The sequence below is a fragment of the Pleurodeles waltl genome, chromosome 3_1 (assembly GCF_031143425.1).
Source record: "Pleurodeles waltl isolate 20211129_DDA chromosome 3_1, aPleWal1.hap1.20221129, whole genome shotgun sequence".
In the NCBI taxonomy this organism is placed as follows: Eukaryota; Metazoa; Chordata; class Amphibia; order Caudata; family Salamandridae; genus Pleurodeles; species Pleurodeles waltl.
In genome coordinates, this window is record NC_090440.1 from 662205697 (window position 1) to 662222354 (window position 16658).

General features: G+C 44.4%; 1 protein-coding gene across 1 annotated transcript in view; it reads left to right on the forward strand.

Annotated features, from left to right (window-relative positions):
• The first annotated feature begins 2510 nt into the window (after positions 1–2510).
• CD81 (CD81 molecule) overlaps positions 2511–16658 on the forward strand; it is a 180286-nt gene continuing 166138 nt past the window's right edge. The window contains exon 1 of the mRNA XM_069223186.1: positions 2511–2692. Within this exon, the coding sequence (XP_069079287.1) occupies positions 2627–2692 (66 nt within the window). The 5' untranslated portion in view covers positions 2511–2626. The remainder of the gene's footprint in view (positions 2693–16658) is intronic.

The following is a 16658-nucleotide window of genomic DNA, read 5'->3' on the forward strand; positions in this document are numbered from 1 at the left end:
ATTAGTTAGAGGTGGTAGTTTGTTGTCCTGGGAAGAACTTACAGAGTTGACAGGAGGGAATCTCTCAAGATTTAAGTTTATTCAATTAAGGGAATGGGCACAAGGGGTTGCAGGTAGGTTGGGGTCTGCTAATCAGTTAGAGGGTGACTTAATTAAGAAGCATTGGGGATTAAAGAAGATTACGAGTTGGTATTGGAGTATGTTGGATATTGTGGATGGGGATTTTAAACTGCCTGTGTCCCTTTGGGGGGGAAAGATGTCTGTGGATCAATTACAAGCATGGTGGGGGCCATCTATGCAAATAGTATTTAGGGCCATTAAATCGGCATCCTTAAGGCAAAATCATCTTTTTACGCTGCATAGGATATTTTTGTCCCCGGAGAAATTAACTAAGATAAGAGGGGAAGAGGTAGTTAGTTGTGCTAAAGGTGGTTGACCGAAAGCATCTGATAGCCATATGTTTTTAGAATGTCCAGTAGTTTATTGTTTCTGGGGGAAAATACGTGAAAGGATGTTGAGCCTTTTATTACAACACATTACGCCGTCTCTTCCTTTCGTTATTTTTGGTATGGTGGAGCAAGGGGAAGTGGGCTCTAGAGTAGTAAAGACAGTGTTGCTTTATGCAATACTTTTGGCTAGGAGGGAAATTTGTCGGAAATGGGTATCAGTGCTCCCTCCTTCATATGCAGATTGGCTGGATGCCTTGACTGTCATATCAAAATGGATATTGAGGTGGATAAATTTCATAAGGAAAAGAAAGTAAAAAATACGTTCACGGTTGTTAGAAGGAAGATTTATGGGAGAGTAATTTAGGATGGGTGTTTGTGTCCTATGATTACGAGCTTGTTTACTCTTCTGCCTTGGATGTAAATCTTGTGTGTCGAAGGGCAACTGAGAGAGGCTCGAGCTCCATGGCATTGATCATCTCCGAGTATGAGAAATTATGGGGTTGATTAGGAGCCAGATGTGTATGAGGACAAAAGAAAGAAAAAAACAAAAAAGAGTCAAACTACGACACCCGCACTGCCCATGCACAGCACCAGCCCTGATTAAACACATATTGTATGTCTAGTTGCAATTTTGAGTGTCTGTGTTTTTTTAACACATTGATGAGCATTTTGTTCAAACAGTGGTGTTGTGAGAGTGCATTGTCTTCAATGAATGTTGTTGTGGTTGCACTGTCTTCTTTGAGTTGACATTGATGTTGGTTGTCATTGATGCATGCTGTTGCGTGTTGTTGTCTTCACTGAGAATATTTTCAACACTGTTGTGGTTACAATGTGTTGCATTGTATTGCCTCTGATGTATGTAATTTATGATAGTGTGTGTGTGTAGTCATCAATACAAAGTATCTTCAATATGTTTAGTGCTGGCATTTTTTTATCTGTGTTGACACTGATGTGTGTTATCTTTGTGTCTTTGATGTCATCAGTGCACTTTGTGTTCAATAAGTGCTGTTGTCGTTATGCTCAGCCTTTAATGTTTTGGCACTGATGTGTGTTTTTAGGTGTGTATGATGTCTTCATTGAGATTTATCTTCAATAAGTGGCGCTTGTATTATGTTGCCAGTGTGTTGGCACTGAAGTGTAGTTTATGATAGTTGCGTGGTGTTGTCAATACAAACTGCCTTCAATATGTGTTGCGTATTTGCATTCTGTCATGTGTGGGTTGGCATTGATATTTTTGCCTTTGATACATGAAGGACGGCAAACACATATTTGCGAGTTGTTCTACGTTTGTTGTCTTAAGATAGTTATAAATGATTACAAAAACAAGCACATTGGTTAATTGCTATCATACTAAGAGATAATGATTTGTCAAGTGTGGATTGGCACTGATATGTTTTGCCTTTGATACATAAAAGGTAGAAAACACGTATATTTGCGAGCTGTCTTAAATTATTTGCAAATAAACTAAGACAACTCGTAAATTCGTGTTTCCATCCTTCATGTATCGAAGGCAATAAATATCCATGCCAACACACACATGACAGAATGGAAACACAGCAACACATATTGGAAACAGTTTATTTTGAATAAGTGCTGTTGCGATTGCCCCTTGACACCTACCTGTGTGTTAGCATGAATGCATGTTGTGTGCGGGTATGAAGTGGTCAGTACAACTATCTTTCACATATGTTGTCGTTCACGTGTGCGATGACGTCAGAGCGAAATGTCTTCGCTATGTGCTGTGCTGTTCTGTTTGCATGCGAGTTGTCGTTGCTGCAGTGGTGTGTGCAGCGCAGGCCGTCTTCGACGTGCGTTGCTACAGAAGAGAGATGCGTGCCCAGTGGGTACCTAATGCCGACGGCGTTTTGTGATGAGAAGTGTTGCGTGTCTAGTGCTGGCGTCTGTAGCGAGTTTCCCCTCGTGTCTGTTCACCTCATTGGCCGCCCACGTCAGGGTGTTGGGCTTCGGAGGGGGGAAGGGGCGGGTGCTCCCCCGTTGGGGGACCTTGTGACTGGGCCGAGCGAGGCAAGGGGGGAGGGGAGGGGCGGGGAAGAAGAAGGAGGGAACTGAAGAGTTCTCATTGCCGAGGCAGAGGAGGGAGCGCTTCACATCACTACTCTCACCACCTAACGGACACACCGGGACCCCCTGCCGCCACCTGTGCCACCGCCGCCGCCATGGGAGTCGAGGGCTGCACCAAGTGCATCAAATACATGCTGTTCGTCTTCAATTTCATCTTCTGGGTTAGTTTTGTTTCCTTGTGTTTTTCGGGTGGTGTTTGCTTCAGCTGATAGGCACGCCTGTCCGCGCCCGTTCCTCCCGCAGTATATTCAGTATTTCTGCGGAACGCCGAGTGCGGGGGCCCCACTCTTCCGCTGCAACAGAGACTACATTGGCTACATCTGCAACGGTTAAAGGGGTACAAGTGCCCCCACCTCAACTTTATTAGCCCTAGGGGGCGTTGACTTGTGGCGTGCGCTACACACGGCCATGCTCAGGGGGGGGTGGGTGTTTATCGGTGACAGCCCCCACCTCGTCTTTTAACCGTGGCAGTGCCTCCTCCCGCGGGGTCTGGACGAATAAACAAGGGGCTTAGTGGCACCCAGAACCAGATCTGGCAGACGGGGGAGGGGGCGTAGAGGGAGTCGGTAATTGGCTCCTCCAGGCCCCGCATCCTCCGTGCCAAGATTGGAACCAGCTGTTGAGGCCCTTCCCGGCCCCCGCACCACCATCTTCGCCTCCTGCCGCGAAGTAAAATGTCACAGAGGACCCGTCGCGTCCTCGGCGGGGTCTGGAGGGGGATTACCAGGCAGCCCGGTGCCCGGGAAATGACGTAATCCTAGTAAACATCCCACCGAGAAGCGCACGTCGGCTCTTACTGGATGGTTAAAGCATAAGCCGCGGCGAGCGTCTCGGAAAAGACTTCCCCTTTGAGTCCCGGGGACCACCCGCGCGGCGGTGGTGGCGGCTCCCTCGGGGCACTGACTTCCCAGACGCCCAGCTCTTGCGCAAACAACGCCCACGCTGCTGCACCCGCTCGGTGCCCCCTTCCCCAAGAAACGAAACCTTTCCGCTCCCGCTTGAGAGGGAGTGAGACACTTATCAACGCGTGGTGGGGGAGCCGGGAAGGAAAACAAGACCTAAAAAGTGGATAGTAAACACATCACCACCGAACCGTTGTTCCTCGCGATGCAGGAAACGTGTGTGTTGGTTGACTTTAATTTTCTTAAAAAACGCTATTTGGGTTTCTAAGGCTGTGCTGCTGCTTGGTGGGGTACTACGATACGCAAGGTGCAAGCGAAAGGAAGCAACAATTCCTTGCTTTTCAGCACTGTAGCGTTGCTCCGTCTGAGGCTCTGGGCAGGTGAAATGTGAACCTGCTTGCTTCTCCTGGCGTCGGGGGCTGCTTGTGCGTTAGTCAACCTGACACTATTCTGCCTCCCCTGCACCCCGACAGACATCCTTACCTGCCCCGCCTCCTTTTACTGACCGCGCGACGAAACGACCATAGAAACAACCAGCTAACCCGTCATTTTCGCCCTTGGCGCTTTGAAGCGCCATAATCTCCGTTCTCTCAGTAACGCTACGTTTCCTTTTGCTATCGTACAGCACTCTCTCTCTCATCTGTTTCTTAAGTACTTGTATTGTTGCCAAAGTATTCATACCAGAAACATTTTACATGTTAATAAGGTTGTACCCCGAATAGATAACGAATGAATGCATGGTTAGAAGAGGCCACTGGAAACTCCCATTAAAGTCAACTTCTTCCATGCCGCCTCAGCTTTTCGAACCGCCCGTAGGTTTGAGTAAACGCTGTGTAAGCAACTTGAACAATCATGTACCCTCTCCTCTTGCCCCACCCTCATTTGTAGCACTTTGAAGCAGCCTTATAATAGCTCAGGCAGTGTACGAGCGATCACGTGCAATATGACAATCTGAGCCAGAATCTGGACCATTCAGTCCCTTCCTCCTTATCCTTCATTAAGCCGATTGTATGTGTAGAGGGGGCTCACATACTGTTCGCCTACATACAGTCGGCATCATTAACTAAACTGATTAGCTTCCCCCCCCCCCCGACACCTAACATTTACCCGGGCGCTACGGATTACCCTCGGCCGCTCGTGCGAAATACAAGCCACACGACACAAACCATATCAATTTTAGGTGCCGGTGTTGAGCGGACATCGTCCCCTAAAGCATATATCTTTGAGGGTAGTGGTTACCTGGGGTGGGGGGGGGGTGAGGTAGCATGAACGGAGATATGTTAACTTTTATAAAAAGATGCATACTCGCAGGTAAACAGAAGAGTTCCTGGCAACCCTACCCCCTTCTTTTTTCTATACAGGAGCGAATGCCGTCTTTCGAGCCCACTCATTAGCGTCATTTCTGCAGTTCTATTCTTTCCTCTGTCCGTACAAAGTAACCGGTGTTCTTGCAGTTCGATGGAGGCGTGCAAAGCGGCTTTCTTTGATTTTGCAACGTGGAGTCTGGGTGATAAATTCCTTTGCAAACAGACCACCGCTCCTGCCCGGGTTTTCCCCCTGCCGACAGTGTCTCCAGTCTTACTTGCACTTTCTTCCACTTTTGTTGCTAGCCTGGTTTTGTGTAGGGTGTCATTACATTCGGACACCATTTTTTATCCTTCCTCCTTTTTTCCGCTTGGAGGTTGTTTCACGAGTTAATTTGAATATCGGCTCGAGTAAATAGATCTGATATTACACTCGTACTCACTCTGTTCAGACATGTCGTGTGGGTGGTGGTAGTGTGCAAAATTTGGAGCTCAGTTTCTACTGTGGTGTGACTAGCGGTGCTCGGCGCGCTGCCACGGGGGTTGTGGATGTTGCTTGAGTCCTCTGTGAGCGAGTTGTTGGGCCGCGGTGGGATCTGTATTCTGCTGTTGTTTGGGTGAGAACTTTAACCTGGTTTGGCGTTTCTGGTGAGATGCTGAAGGTGCTACTGGACTTACCTGCCAATGTGAGGCAGTTGTTTGAGTGGTGTCAGTATAGTAAGCTCATGGTGCGTTTGAGCTGTTGCAGTGATATTGAGTCTCGGGTAGGGCTTTAATAAAACAACGGGTAGGTTTTGAGGGTTGAAAATCTATCAAAGCACGTGATGTGGCGTTTGCAGCGGCGTGATTGGTGCTGTGGGATGTACTTGTTATTGTAAAAAAGTGATGGATGGGGTGCTTGAATTGATCTCAGCCCCTGGTAATTACTCGAGCTGCGACCCATTCTGTCGCTATTTTGCACACCATGCCACCTTAGTTTGGATCCGGCTATATGCAATCAGTCTTAACCCTGCTTCAATTGGAACAGTCCAAGCCGAACCGCCAAGCCAGGTCCTTCCTGAACCAGAACGCAAGCAACCGAAGACAAACTTTGGTCCCTGTTATGGGCTCCTGAGGCCGGTATAACTTGGTTCCAGTGACAGTGTGCACAGGACCCGTGTGCGTCTGGGCACACTTATGGTGACATATTAAAGGAAAAAATGTTGAAATTCTGTTCAAGTACGTAGTGTTGTATTTGGAGCGACTTGTTCAGTGCTGTGGAAAGTACTTGGCCACTGTTGTGGGGATGTTGTGCAAGATGTTGGAATGCTATTGAGACACGGCTTGCAATGTTAGAAGCGGTTGTGCAAGATTGTGTTTGTGGACTTGGTTGGTGGGTTACTGATGGAGAACATTCAGAGAGACGTTTGAGTATATTTTAGGAATTGTTCATGTTGTTTTTGCACTGTTGTGTTCTTTGAGCACTTAAGTATCGGTTGTAGTGCTGGTGAGGAAAATTTCAAGTATTGATGGAAGAGGTTGTGTGTTTAGTGCACTGTTAAGTCGTTATAACACTTTTTGCCGGGATAAGTGCTCTGTTGGAGGCGGACAGAACATTGTAGATGTGTTTGCAGTACAGTTGTTGGTACTGTATTGACAGGAGTTTTAGTGCACTGTTGGCACTGGGGTTTGGACTCTTAGTGAGAATATTATCAGTAGGTTGGGGTTTTTCACTCCTGGAAAGTAATATTGTCAATATTGAAGATACTGACACAGGATGAAGCACTTTTGAAAACAAAAGTTGTTCCAGAATTAATATGGGTGGCATTAAGTGTGGTATTGGTTATGGTTTATTATCTTTAGATGCTCTTGGGTGGTTTTGGGGTGCTGTAAAATCTTCAGTTTTGCTGGAAGTGTTTGTGGTGGTGCTAGGCTTATGTTGCTGTGGTATACATTATTGGTGAATTATGTTTGAGATTGTTGGAGCACTTTTGGCAATGGTATTATACCATTTTGAGGTAACGTTGTGGGAACCTGTTGAAGGTATTGTTGGGACACAGTGGATACAGAAAGCTGTTGGAGCTCTGCTGATTTACATTGGAACATTATTGCTTCGCATTAAAATGTTGGCAGTGGTTTTGAAAACCTGTTGGTGGTGGTATTTTAGTCCTTTTGGAGGTGAATTATATGCACCATTGGTGCCAGCTCATGCCTATTGACTGAGTTGATGGAGCTATAGCGCTTTTGGTTCAGATGTTCGGGCGCTTCTGTGTGTTTTGCAGCACTCAAAGTAGTGGCCTTTGTATTGCAGACCTTTTAGGTGACATCTGGACTCTAGAAAGCTATGTGGTTGAACTGTTTGAAGGAAGTAGCCCAGTTGAGCGAGAGATAGATAGATAGATAGAGATATATATATATATATATATATATATATATATATATATATATATATATAATTATTTTAATTCTTGTTGGGAATGTGTGAAGCCATGGAAGGGAGAAGTTTCTGAATGTGGATTTGCACCATTTAGGGGCATACATGGCAAAATGTCTCCTTCGATTATAAGGTGTGAGCTTTGGCTGTGGGGTTGTTGTGGCACTCTTGGAAGTTGTGCTGTACCTCTTTGAAGTAGTGTTAAAAGGTTGCTGTAGCTCAATTTAAGGTGCGGTTTTGAGTAGTCTCTGGGATGCCACTAGAGGAAGTGGATCCTAGTTGCTGGAGCTTTTGAAGATGCCAGTGAGTATTGTTGGTTCCGGGGTGTTGCTTAACACCATTGTTGGTTGTATTTTGTCTCCCTCTGATAGTAGGGCCCTGCTGTTCCAGGTGCCAGGATGTCTTTGGCCACTTGTGTGGCATTGGGGGCTTTCTAGATCGTAGTACGGAGGGAGAGGAGAGAATTCTTATATAATAGTATGGTCCTGTCTATCCTCCCCTGGTAGATTGAGGACTGTTAGCAGCAGGACTGGACCACTTGGAATCTATGTTGACAGCGTTGTTTTGGTATTGTGTGGTGAGTTGGTATTTGTAGGTTTTGTGAAGTAGGCTGTTTGACTATTGGTGAATGGTATGTGGGCATTGTTGGATCTGTGTTCCGCAGCCAGAGCAGTGACAGTGAGAAAGGGGGGGTGGCAGGATTATTCAGGTGACTCTGTACCACTGCTGCCCCGCCTGGCAGCTGGAACAGTTTCCTGCTGACACCGAGTTACGAACACTGTTCTCCTGTTTTTCAAACTATGCACTTAGCAAAGATACCAATAAGGAAAATAGTGAGTCAGTAGGCACGATCTTTGCAATCTGGTATAAAATGTAACTTTTATTTTATTTCAAGCACTTCTCGTCAAATACAAACAAGCAAAAAAAAAAAAAAAATCGACCACTAACTTAAAGACCCATATGCTTGCAATTAAAATAAAAATCACGCCTAATTTTAATTGAACAGTACTGGTTTCTTTTGACCTGGCAAGTATAATTTTGACCGTGATAGAACCCCTTAAGATATGTATCTTGGTGGCACCAATTACATCTCCTATTGGTTTTGTATTATAATAATCTGAAAACTATAAAGAATGGAGAGTAATACTGATGAGGTAAACCAAGTGGTCCACCATCCTGGCTCTGAAGTGCATTTCTTTTTAGCCGGATGTGCCTTTGTGATCTGGCAGAATACTTTCTTTCACAGTGGAAGCGACCAGGTGGCTGAAGTGGACTGACCTTTTTGCGCCATGTATGCTGTGGAATCAAAATGTGCATGAAAGCTCTGGAGACCAGCAAGCGAGTAATGAGGGTTCATCCTAAGCTTCTCCATGTATGTAGTCTACATTTTTATTTTTTTTATTTTTTTTAGATCAATATTAAGAGAATAATGGAACACTTAAATTGTTTCTAGGCCAGATGTAACTCTGGTGCCAGATTTTGCACACCCAGCACAAATTAACTGAGTATTTAAAAGACGAAGTATTTCTGTGGTCGCCTCTCCCTCTCTTAAGGCCATCTAAGGCTGGGTCACTTGAGGAGCTGCCTATGGTGGGTGGTCTTATTGCATAATTTTATAAGGCAAATAGAGATCTCAGTCTACGTCTAATAGAAGTATTTAGTGATGCTCTGGATGTTAGCAGTATACTGTCAGTCAGTCAGTCAGTCAAATAACTTTATTCGGCAATTGCCATAAAAGTACAAACCAAGACACATTTCACAATCTATAAATAGTAAAATAAAACTTAAAAACCATTACTGGAAGCACCAGATGAACATCCAAACTGAAACCCCTTGACATACATAGATAGATATACTAGACATGATTAAAAATCACAAAGTCAGAAAAGTACAAATGTTGGCGTTAAAAGGATATACTATACGTACATAAAATATTTAAAAAGGAATAGGCCTTTTCCTAATGCGTAAAGAAGCTGTGACAAAGTCTAATACATGGTGACAAATTTGGATATTAGGCAACCTCTGAAGGTATAGCAGGGCTTCCTTATAATGAATAGGTCTAAAAAGACGTAACGTGGGTAAAATAAAGGCCCCTCTAGGTGCAGCATATAAAGGGCAAAAAAGAAAAAAGTGCAAAGTGCTCTGGGTTGATTTGGAGTCACAGGGACAAAGCGGTAAATCCTTTTTCCAGAAACATGGTTCAGGGAAAGCTACCTTAAAATGAATTAGATTAAGTCTAAAAAGTGTTAAAAAGGAAATTATTTTAAAACTTGAAAACCAAGACAAATAGGGTTCAAGGCATGGAACAGTCACAATCCGAGAATAAGAATCAAAAGATTTCAATTTCAGGGAACTATAAAATCTCAGCTCTGATATGTGCTTGGAATAGGTAGACTTCAAAACAGACCTAGAGTTTGTGGTTAATAGATGGGGATCATCAAACATATATCTAAGCCCTAGGTTCTCAAAGGAGTTTTGCAGAAACATAAGCCAGGGAATCCTATTTGAGTATTCCAATTGAAGACAGTCAGTGATACAGTCTTGGACCAAACTTGCCATAGGATTTGACCAACATTTGATCCACAGCAGTAGGGGAGCCATAAAGACCCTGTCCTCCAAAAAGCACTGACCCAGTTCTTCATGGCAGATTATGTTTGCGGTGCATTTTGGAACCAACAATAATCTGCGCAGGAATTTATTTTCTACACTCTGAAGAGACGGTATTTTATTAAAGCCCCAGACGCCTGCCCCATAAAGGACTGATGCAGTGCATTTGGAATTATAAAGAGTTTTCAACTGAGCAGGGGGTCTGTGACCTAGTTTATTTGAAAAGCGAAAAATTGCTTCATTGTTCCTTATCAACTGTTGGAGCTTAAAATTAATGTGTGTCTTCCAGGACAAAGAAGAACTCATGTACATGCCTAGATAACAAAATTCTTTGACCTTATTAAGAGTGTGCCCTCCCATAGAAAATAGTTTAGACTTAGTGTTGCGTGGGCCACAAGTCATAACAAAAGTCTTTGGGTAATTTACTTTCAGATCCATATTCAGCATAAAATCGTAAAATACATCCAGTAGTCCCTGTAAACCGTTTGCAGTACGGGCAATTAAAACTGCATCGTCAGCGTATAATAAAACTGGAAGGTGTCTCTGACCCATCTTCGGTATGTCCTTTGCATGTTTTAAAAGTGAATCATAGAGCCCATTTATATAAATCAGAAAGAGAAAAGGGGCTAAGATACATCCCTGCCTTACGCCCCTAGTTGACGGGATGGGGGAGGTTCTCTGCCCATGTGAGCCGACCTGAACAGAAATTGTTAGGTCTGTGTGTAGGCGTTTAATAAGCTCCAAAAGAGGCGGATCGCAGCCTAAGGCTTCCAAAATTTGCCATAACTTTGACCTATTAACCATATCAAAGGCACTGGTTAGATCAATGAAAGCCATGTGAATAGACTCTTTTTTGACTGTCACATATTTGCTGAGTATCAGCTGCAAGTTTAAAACTTGCTCAACTGTGCCTACACCAGGTCTAAAACCAAATTGAATAGGGGATAAAATATGGGCCTCGGACACCCAGTCTTCTAACCGGGACAAGATCACTCTACCTAAAATCTTTGCCGTCGAATCAATAAGAGAGATTGGTCTGTAACAGGAAGGATCTTGTCTATTACCTTTTTTAAAGATAGGAACAATAATGGCCGATTTCCATGAAAGGGGCACGTTACTGTTTACCACACTATTCAAAACATTTGTAACTAGCGGACCCCAAAGATCAATTTCTGATTTAAAAAGATCAGCGGGAACCCCATCAGGGCCGGGAGCTTTTCCCTGCCTTGATCTATTAATAGCATTTTTGACCTCGTGGAGGTCAAAAATAATGTTTGGGGCCTTAGTTTTGGAATCTAAATTGAAAAGTGCAGAAGAATTTACAAGCGAATTCTCATAGGATCCTGAACAGAAGACTTTCCTAAAATGAGTTAACCAGACATCCTCAGTAATAAGACAGTCATCGGCCAAAGAGTGGTGACCAGAAAAGTATGAGTGATTAATCACTTTCCAAAATTTAGAAGTGTCCTTCTGCTCAGATGCAGCCAAAAGATCGCCCCAGGCCCTGGACCTAATTTCTGATTTCCGTTTGTCAATGGCAGCCTTATGATCAACTCTGGCTATTTTAACTAATTGTCGGGAGAGCGGAACTGCTTTAAGTGCATCTTTGAGTTTTTTGTGGGCAGATGAACACGCGGAATCGAACCATCTGTGGGCCGCCGGCCCCTTCGCAGGCCTGTCCACCGCCAAGGCGCGTGAAATGTCAGTGCTTAAAAATTCAAATTCACGCACTATGCGGTCAGAATCTAACTGCTGGGAGAGACACATTTGAATCGAGTCCGACCTACTTCTTACAATTTCCTGGTTAAAGAGTTTTGGATCTATTTTGTCCCATTTTAAACGTATGCCACAGTTTGGATTATAAACAGTAGCAGCGCTCAAGCTTTTATTATTGGATGCCTGAATAATTTTTAGGTCCAATATAATACTAAGGGGGTTATGATCACTCGCACAGTGGGGCGTAATCTTGAATTCTTGAATTACGTAAAAATCAGAGGAGCTGATAAGTATGAAATCGATAATACTCCCCCTCAAATTCCCTGTAAAGGTTGGTATATTGCAGGCGTCAGGGGCCAATTTCTCGGTAACATGGACCAAGTCAAATTTACAAGTAAAAAGGTTTAAGGCATCTCCTTCAGATGTGTGGTTAAAATGAAATACTGACTCTCTGCCCTCAGCAGGAAAGGCACACAGGTCCATGTGTTCTTTGCTGCACAGAGGAGTGTTGAAATCGCCCACCCATATAATAATTAGGTCACTATTCTGCAAAGCATGTGAAGAATCTATAAAATCCGTTACCTCTTCCAAATGACCCATAAGGAGGCCCCGTGGAATATTGTTATAAAAGTTTAAAATAAGGATATCCTTTTGGCCACAGATAGAGACAAGGACAACCATAAAATAAAGGGAAGACCAGATTAAAGACACTTTTAAAAGCGGGAGATGTACGGAAACGAGAACTAAGAGGCCGCCACTAGCTCTCCCCATCTGGGAAGTTAATGCCGGCTGACACAAAGAGGTGAAACCGTTCAAGAGGAACGTATCTTTGGACCAGGTCTCCTGTAGACAGATTATATCGTAGGAGGAAATGAAGCTTTTCCAGTCCGAATTGTCAGATTTAGATCGCAGCCCTGCTATGTTCCAGCTAAGCAGAGTTAATGGTCTAGACACAGGACATGACATTAGAACTTTAGTATTTATAGGAGCTTTCAGGTCCAAATCAGGCTTTCCTGTGTCCCAGATACATTCAGCGTGGACATTCCCAGCCTTTGGTCTCTCCTTTTTAGAAGAGCAGGGGTGGGTCACCGATAGTCAATCGTTCACGTCAAGGTGACTGAGAGTCGAGAACCGGTTGCTAGAGGGTACATTTACCTGTAAATGAAACCTTTCAAAATCTGGTCTGCGAATACTAGAATTAGTGACAATGCGGTTTGGTAGGAGCACAGGGTCGTAAAAATGATACAGGGGATGTATTTGAATCCTGTTAGTTGACATTTTACAGTAGTCCGAATTGGTCAAAAAATTGTCTACTGAACGAGGATTAGCAAAATTTAAAACAACATAGTCTCCCTCCTCCAATACTTTGGAGTGTCCTACCCTCCTCACTCTTCGGGCCATGAGAATCTTATCATTATGAAAACAATTGGATTTGAAATTGAAGTTCAACCAGTGACCAGCTTTTCTAATTAGGGAATGGGTATCTTCTTGTTTGGAGCACTCCAGAGGAGGAACATTTGAAAGAACCAGAACGTACGGGTTGCAGGCAGGTGGTAAATGTAAAAAGTCTACATGGTTAGTAAGTTTAGTAGGATCTTTGTCATGCGATCTAGAGGAATAAACTTCCCTTATCGGCCCTGATGCAGGGTTGTCAGTGAAAGGTCCTTGACCAGAGACGGTTCGTGGATCAGGCAAAAAATTGCTTACTCCTTGGGATACCAAAGTAGGGGGAGGAGTAGACTGATGTGCTGGTTCGGGGCTATGAAGTATTCCCGAGCATAAAGGACCTGGTTTTAAAAAACTAGATAAAAACCTGGTCACATCGTTACAAAAGCAATCGAGCTTCCTAGCGATCAAGGTGGAAATTTTTGCCTCAAGAGTTGCACAAAAGGATTTGAGTGTCAAGTCAATAAAACTGGAAAGATCTTCAGGAGCATCCTTGCTCGGAGGGCATTCGGGGAAGGAGACCAGGGGGATTGGTAGTTGGTCACTATGGGCCAGGGAGGTAGGTAGATTCTTATTGGGGCCCAGGGCCTTTTTTGTATTTTTGAGCTTTTTCCCGGCTCTCCTCTTCTTCAAAGGGGGAGAATCGGCCTGAGAGCAAGAGCTTTCAGGAGGAGGAATAGCTAAGAGGAGAGAAGAATTAATTTGGTCGGTTGTGGGGAGTATATCGGCGCCCAACTGGCTGGTATTCAGAGGCGAGATCAGTGATGAAGGACCAGTCCTTGGAAAAGTGGAAATATGGATGGTAGGTTCCAAGGGGGGGTGTTGAACAGTACTTTGGACAGCCCCAATCCTTTCTTCTACATGTTCAAGTTCGGATTCAATGGCCCCCATCACAGAGGATAAATAACTAGTAATGGAGGACTGAAGGGAGCTGGACCCGGCTTCCCCCTTCTGAACATTAGACTTTCTTTTCCCCATATTTGGTAACAAACTCACACAATATCTGGTACAGCACCCTGATGGAGATTCCACAGGCAGAAGAAGTAGACGTTAGGGGGGGGGCCCAGCCCGGCCTCTTCCGGTCGAGGACGGGCGAAGGACGGGCCCGCCCTTGGCCCGGGCTTCGCCCGGGCGCCGCCCGCGCGCGTCCCGCGACGGCGGGAGCGCGATACAAATTTAAAGGGCTCCTGCCCCTCCTCCGGTCACAGCGCTTCCCGCGACGGCGGGAGCGCGATACAAATTTAAAGGGCTCCTGCCCCTCCTCCGGTCACAGCGCTTCCCGCGACGGCGGGAGCGCGATACAAATTTAAAGGGCTCCTGCCCCTCCTCCGGTCACAGCGCTTCCCGCGACGGCGGGAGCGCGATACAAATTTAAAGGGCTCCTGCCCCTCCTCCGGTCACAGCGCTTCCCGCGACGGCGGGAGCGCGATACAAATTTAAAGGGCTCCTAACCTAGCAGTATACTGACTTTGGAAGGTACTGAAGCACACTGAACAAAGTGTGTAAGAAAAGTCCACAACTCACAAAGGCACGTTTTTTTCAAGGCCAAAATAATGAGTAAAAAGTCAGGAAACTGAACTGATTTAATTATTGAGCAGATGTATACCAGAGAGGAGGGTGGCCAGGATATGCCTCATATAAGTGAACATATGTAAGCCTCTTGTCAGGTGCAAGATGGTAACAGTGGGGTACTATCAAGGCTACACATCCACCCAGTGGGTGACGGGGTGGAAATACAACTATTGGATTCACTGGCGTAATTTCGGAGTTAGCAATACAGTTAAAGTGTCTGGGCTGGCCGACTTCTGGCACATGGCTCAGTACGAGCCATGTGCCAGAAGTCGAGTTTGTCACCCTATACCGAGGTGCCACCGATTTGTTGAATGACACTGCCTGAAACTGTTATTACCTTTATAAAGACCCACAATAAAGTGCATCCCACTGACCCTTTTAAATACAGATAGTAAAATATTTGTAAGGATTATTGCCAATACATTAACACACACGATTTTTAGAGCTTGGTACTTACGAACAGGTTTTATCCCTCAAGGTCCACCGCTCATAACACTCGTATTTGCCCCAATGCATCATATTTATCTGGAGATCCCCATGGTCGGGACCTTCTTGGACGAAGAGGAGTGGAGTTCGTCGACTCACCTGAATGGCCATACTTGTACACTGTATTAAAGTGGATGGAAATTATGGCTTGGATAGTATGTATGATCAAGCTGTTATATACAGTTTCAATAGCCAGGGTTGTTATCAATCAGATCCTGTCCAAACCAGTAGTGTTTACTAGTGGCATATGACAAGAATGTCCAGTCTTCCTCTTTGCCACTACCATGAAACCTTTGGCATGTAGTCTGCAACTGCATCATGCACTTGGGGGACTGTCGTTTACTCACACTTGATTGTGTCAGTGTATGCTAGTGATATAATGCTATGTGACGGCTATTCCGAAGGCCATCCTACACCTCTGTTGCGGGAAAATATCAAATTTGGGGCATACTCTGGGGTGACAATTTAAATAAATTGGAGGTATGCCTGTCAATACCAGTTTTCAAGGAAACTGTGCTAGACTACCCCCTAATATGGAGGGAAGGCTCGATCCGTTACTTAGAAAGTAAAATACAGTGCGATAGAGAGGTTGTCATAAATGGGTCTGTAATGGCTTGTGTAATTCAAATATCGCTCCTTCCAGGTCAATTTTTGAAGTCTGGATCGCCACTGACTGCCTTTTCGATACAATTGTTTCTATTAAGAGTAAACATACCCATGTACTTCTTCTGGGTTGGTGTGTATTTACATATTTCTGATTTATAATTCCAATAACTGGGCTACCTTTTCAAGTTTTGTTTGTGACTACAGGTATATCTAATTCGATATTAATACTAAGAGTGTTATGTGTGAATTACACGAGTAGACATATGTTCTTATTGTGTGATCACAGGTTTTTGATTTAGCTCTTTCTGACCTATGTTATATGAAAATCGGATTTGGGTAATCGGCCATTAGGTGAGATGTAGAAAGGAAAACTTTATTGGGAGTTAGGTGTAGCAGTTTGTGCTTGAATAGGTGGATGGAGACCTTAATTATGGGATGTTTTCTGCTTGTTTGTGTTACTATTTTGCACTAATACACCATTCTGCTACGCTGCTTGACCTGCCTTTAGCTTGTGGTTCGGTCTGTTTTCTGTAAGTTTGACACAACAGGACATGGAACTCTGATGCTGTACTGCACGGGGGATAGTATTATCTAATTTCTGTGCGACGATCATTCGGTTAAGGACACTGTGTTTGCTTGTAGCCCTGATGAAGTGGAAGTGACGAAACACGTTTTGGCTATGTTCAGAAGATTTGTTTGCTTTGGTTGAAGATGAATATAAAGAACTACAGAATACTTTGGACTATTTTGAATCACATGTGATTCTTGTTGCCCGGGGAAGGGATGTCCACTACTTATAGTGTGGAAGGCACTGAGCGTCTTATCAAAGTGTTGGTGGTCCCTTCTCGCTGGAACAGAAGCGGTATGATATGGAATTTAGCTATGGTGGGCACACTTGGGATTGCGCCTTCGCTGGGCCTGGCCACTGTATTTGGTTGAATCAGGAAAAAATAATAATCATACACCCAGTTGTTTAGCAGAGCTCGTTACGTTATTGAAAGTATTGCAGCATTTTCTTATAGATTTTCTGGCATTAGGTGGGGTGCAGTTAAAGTTGTTGCTGGTTTTCTAGGGT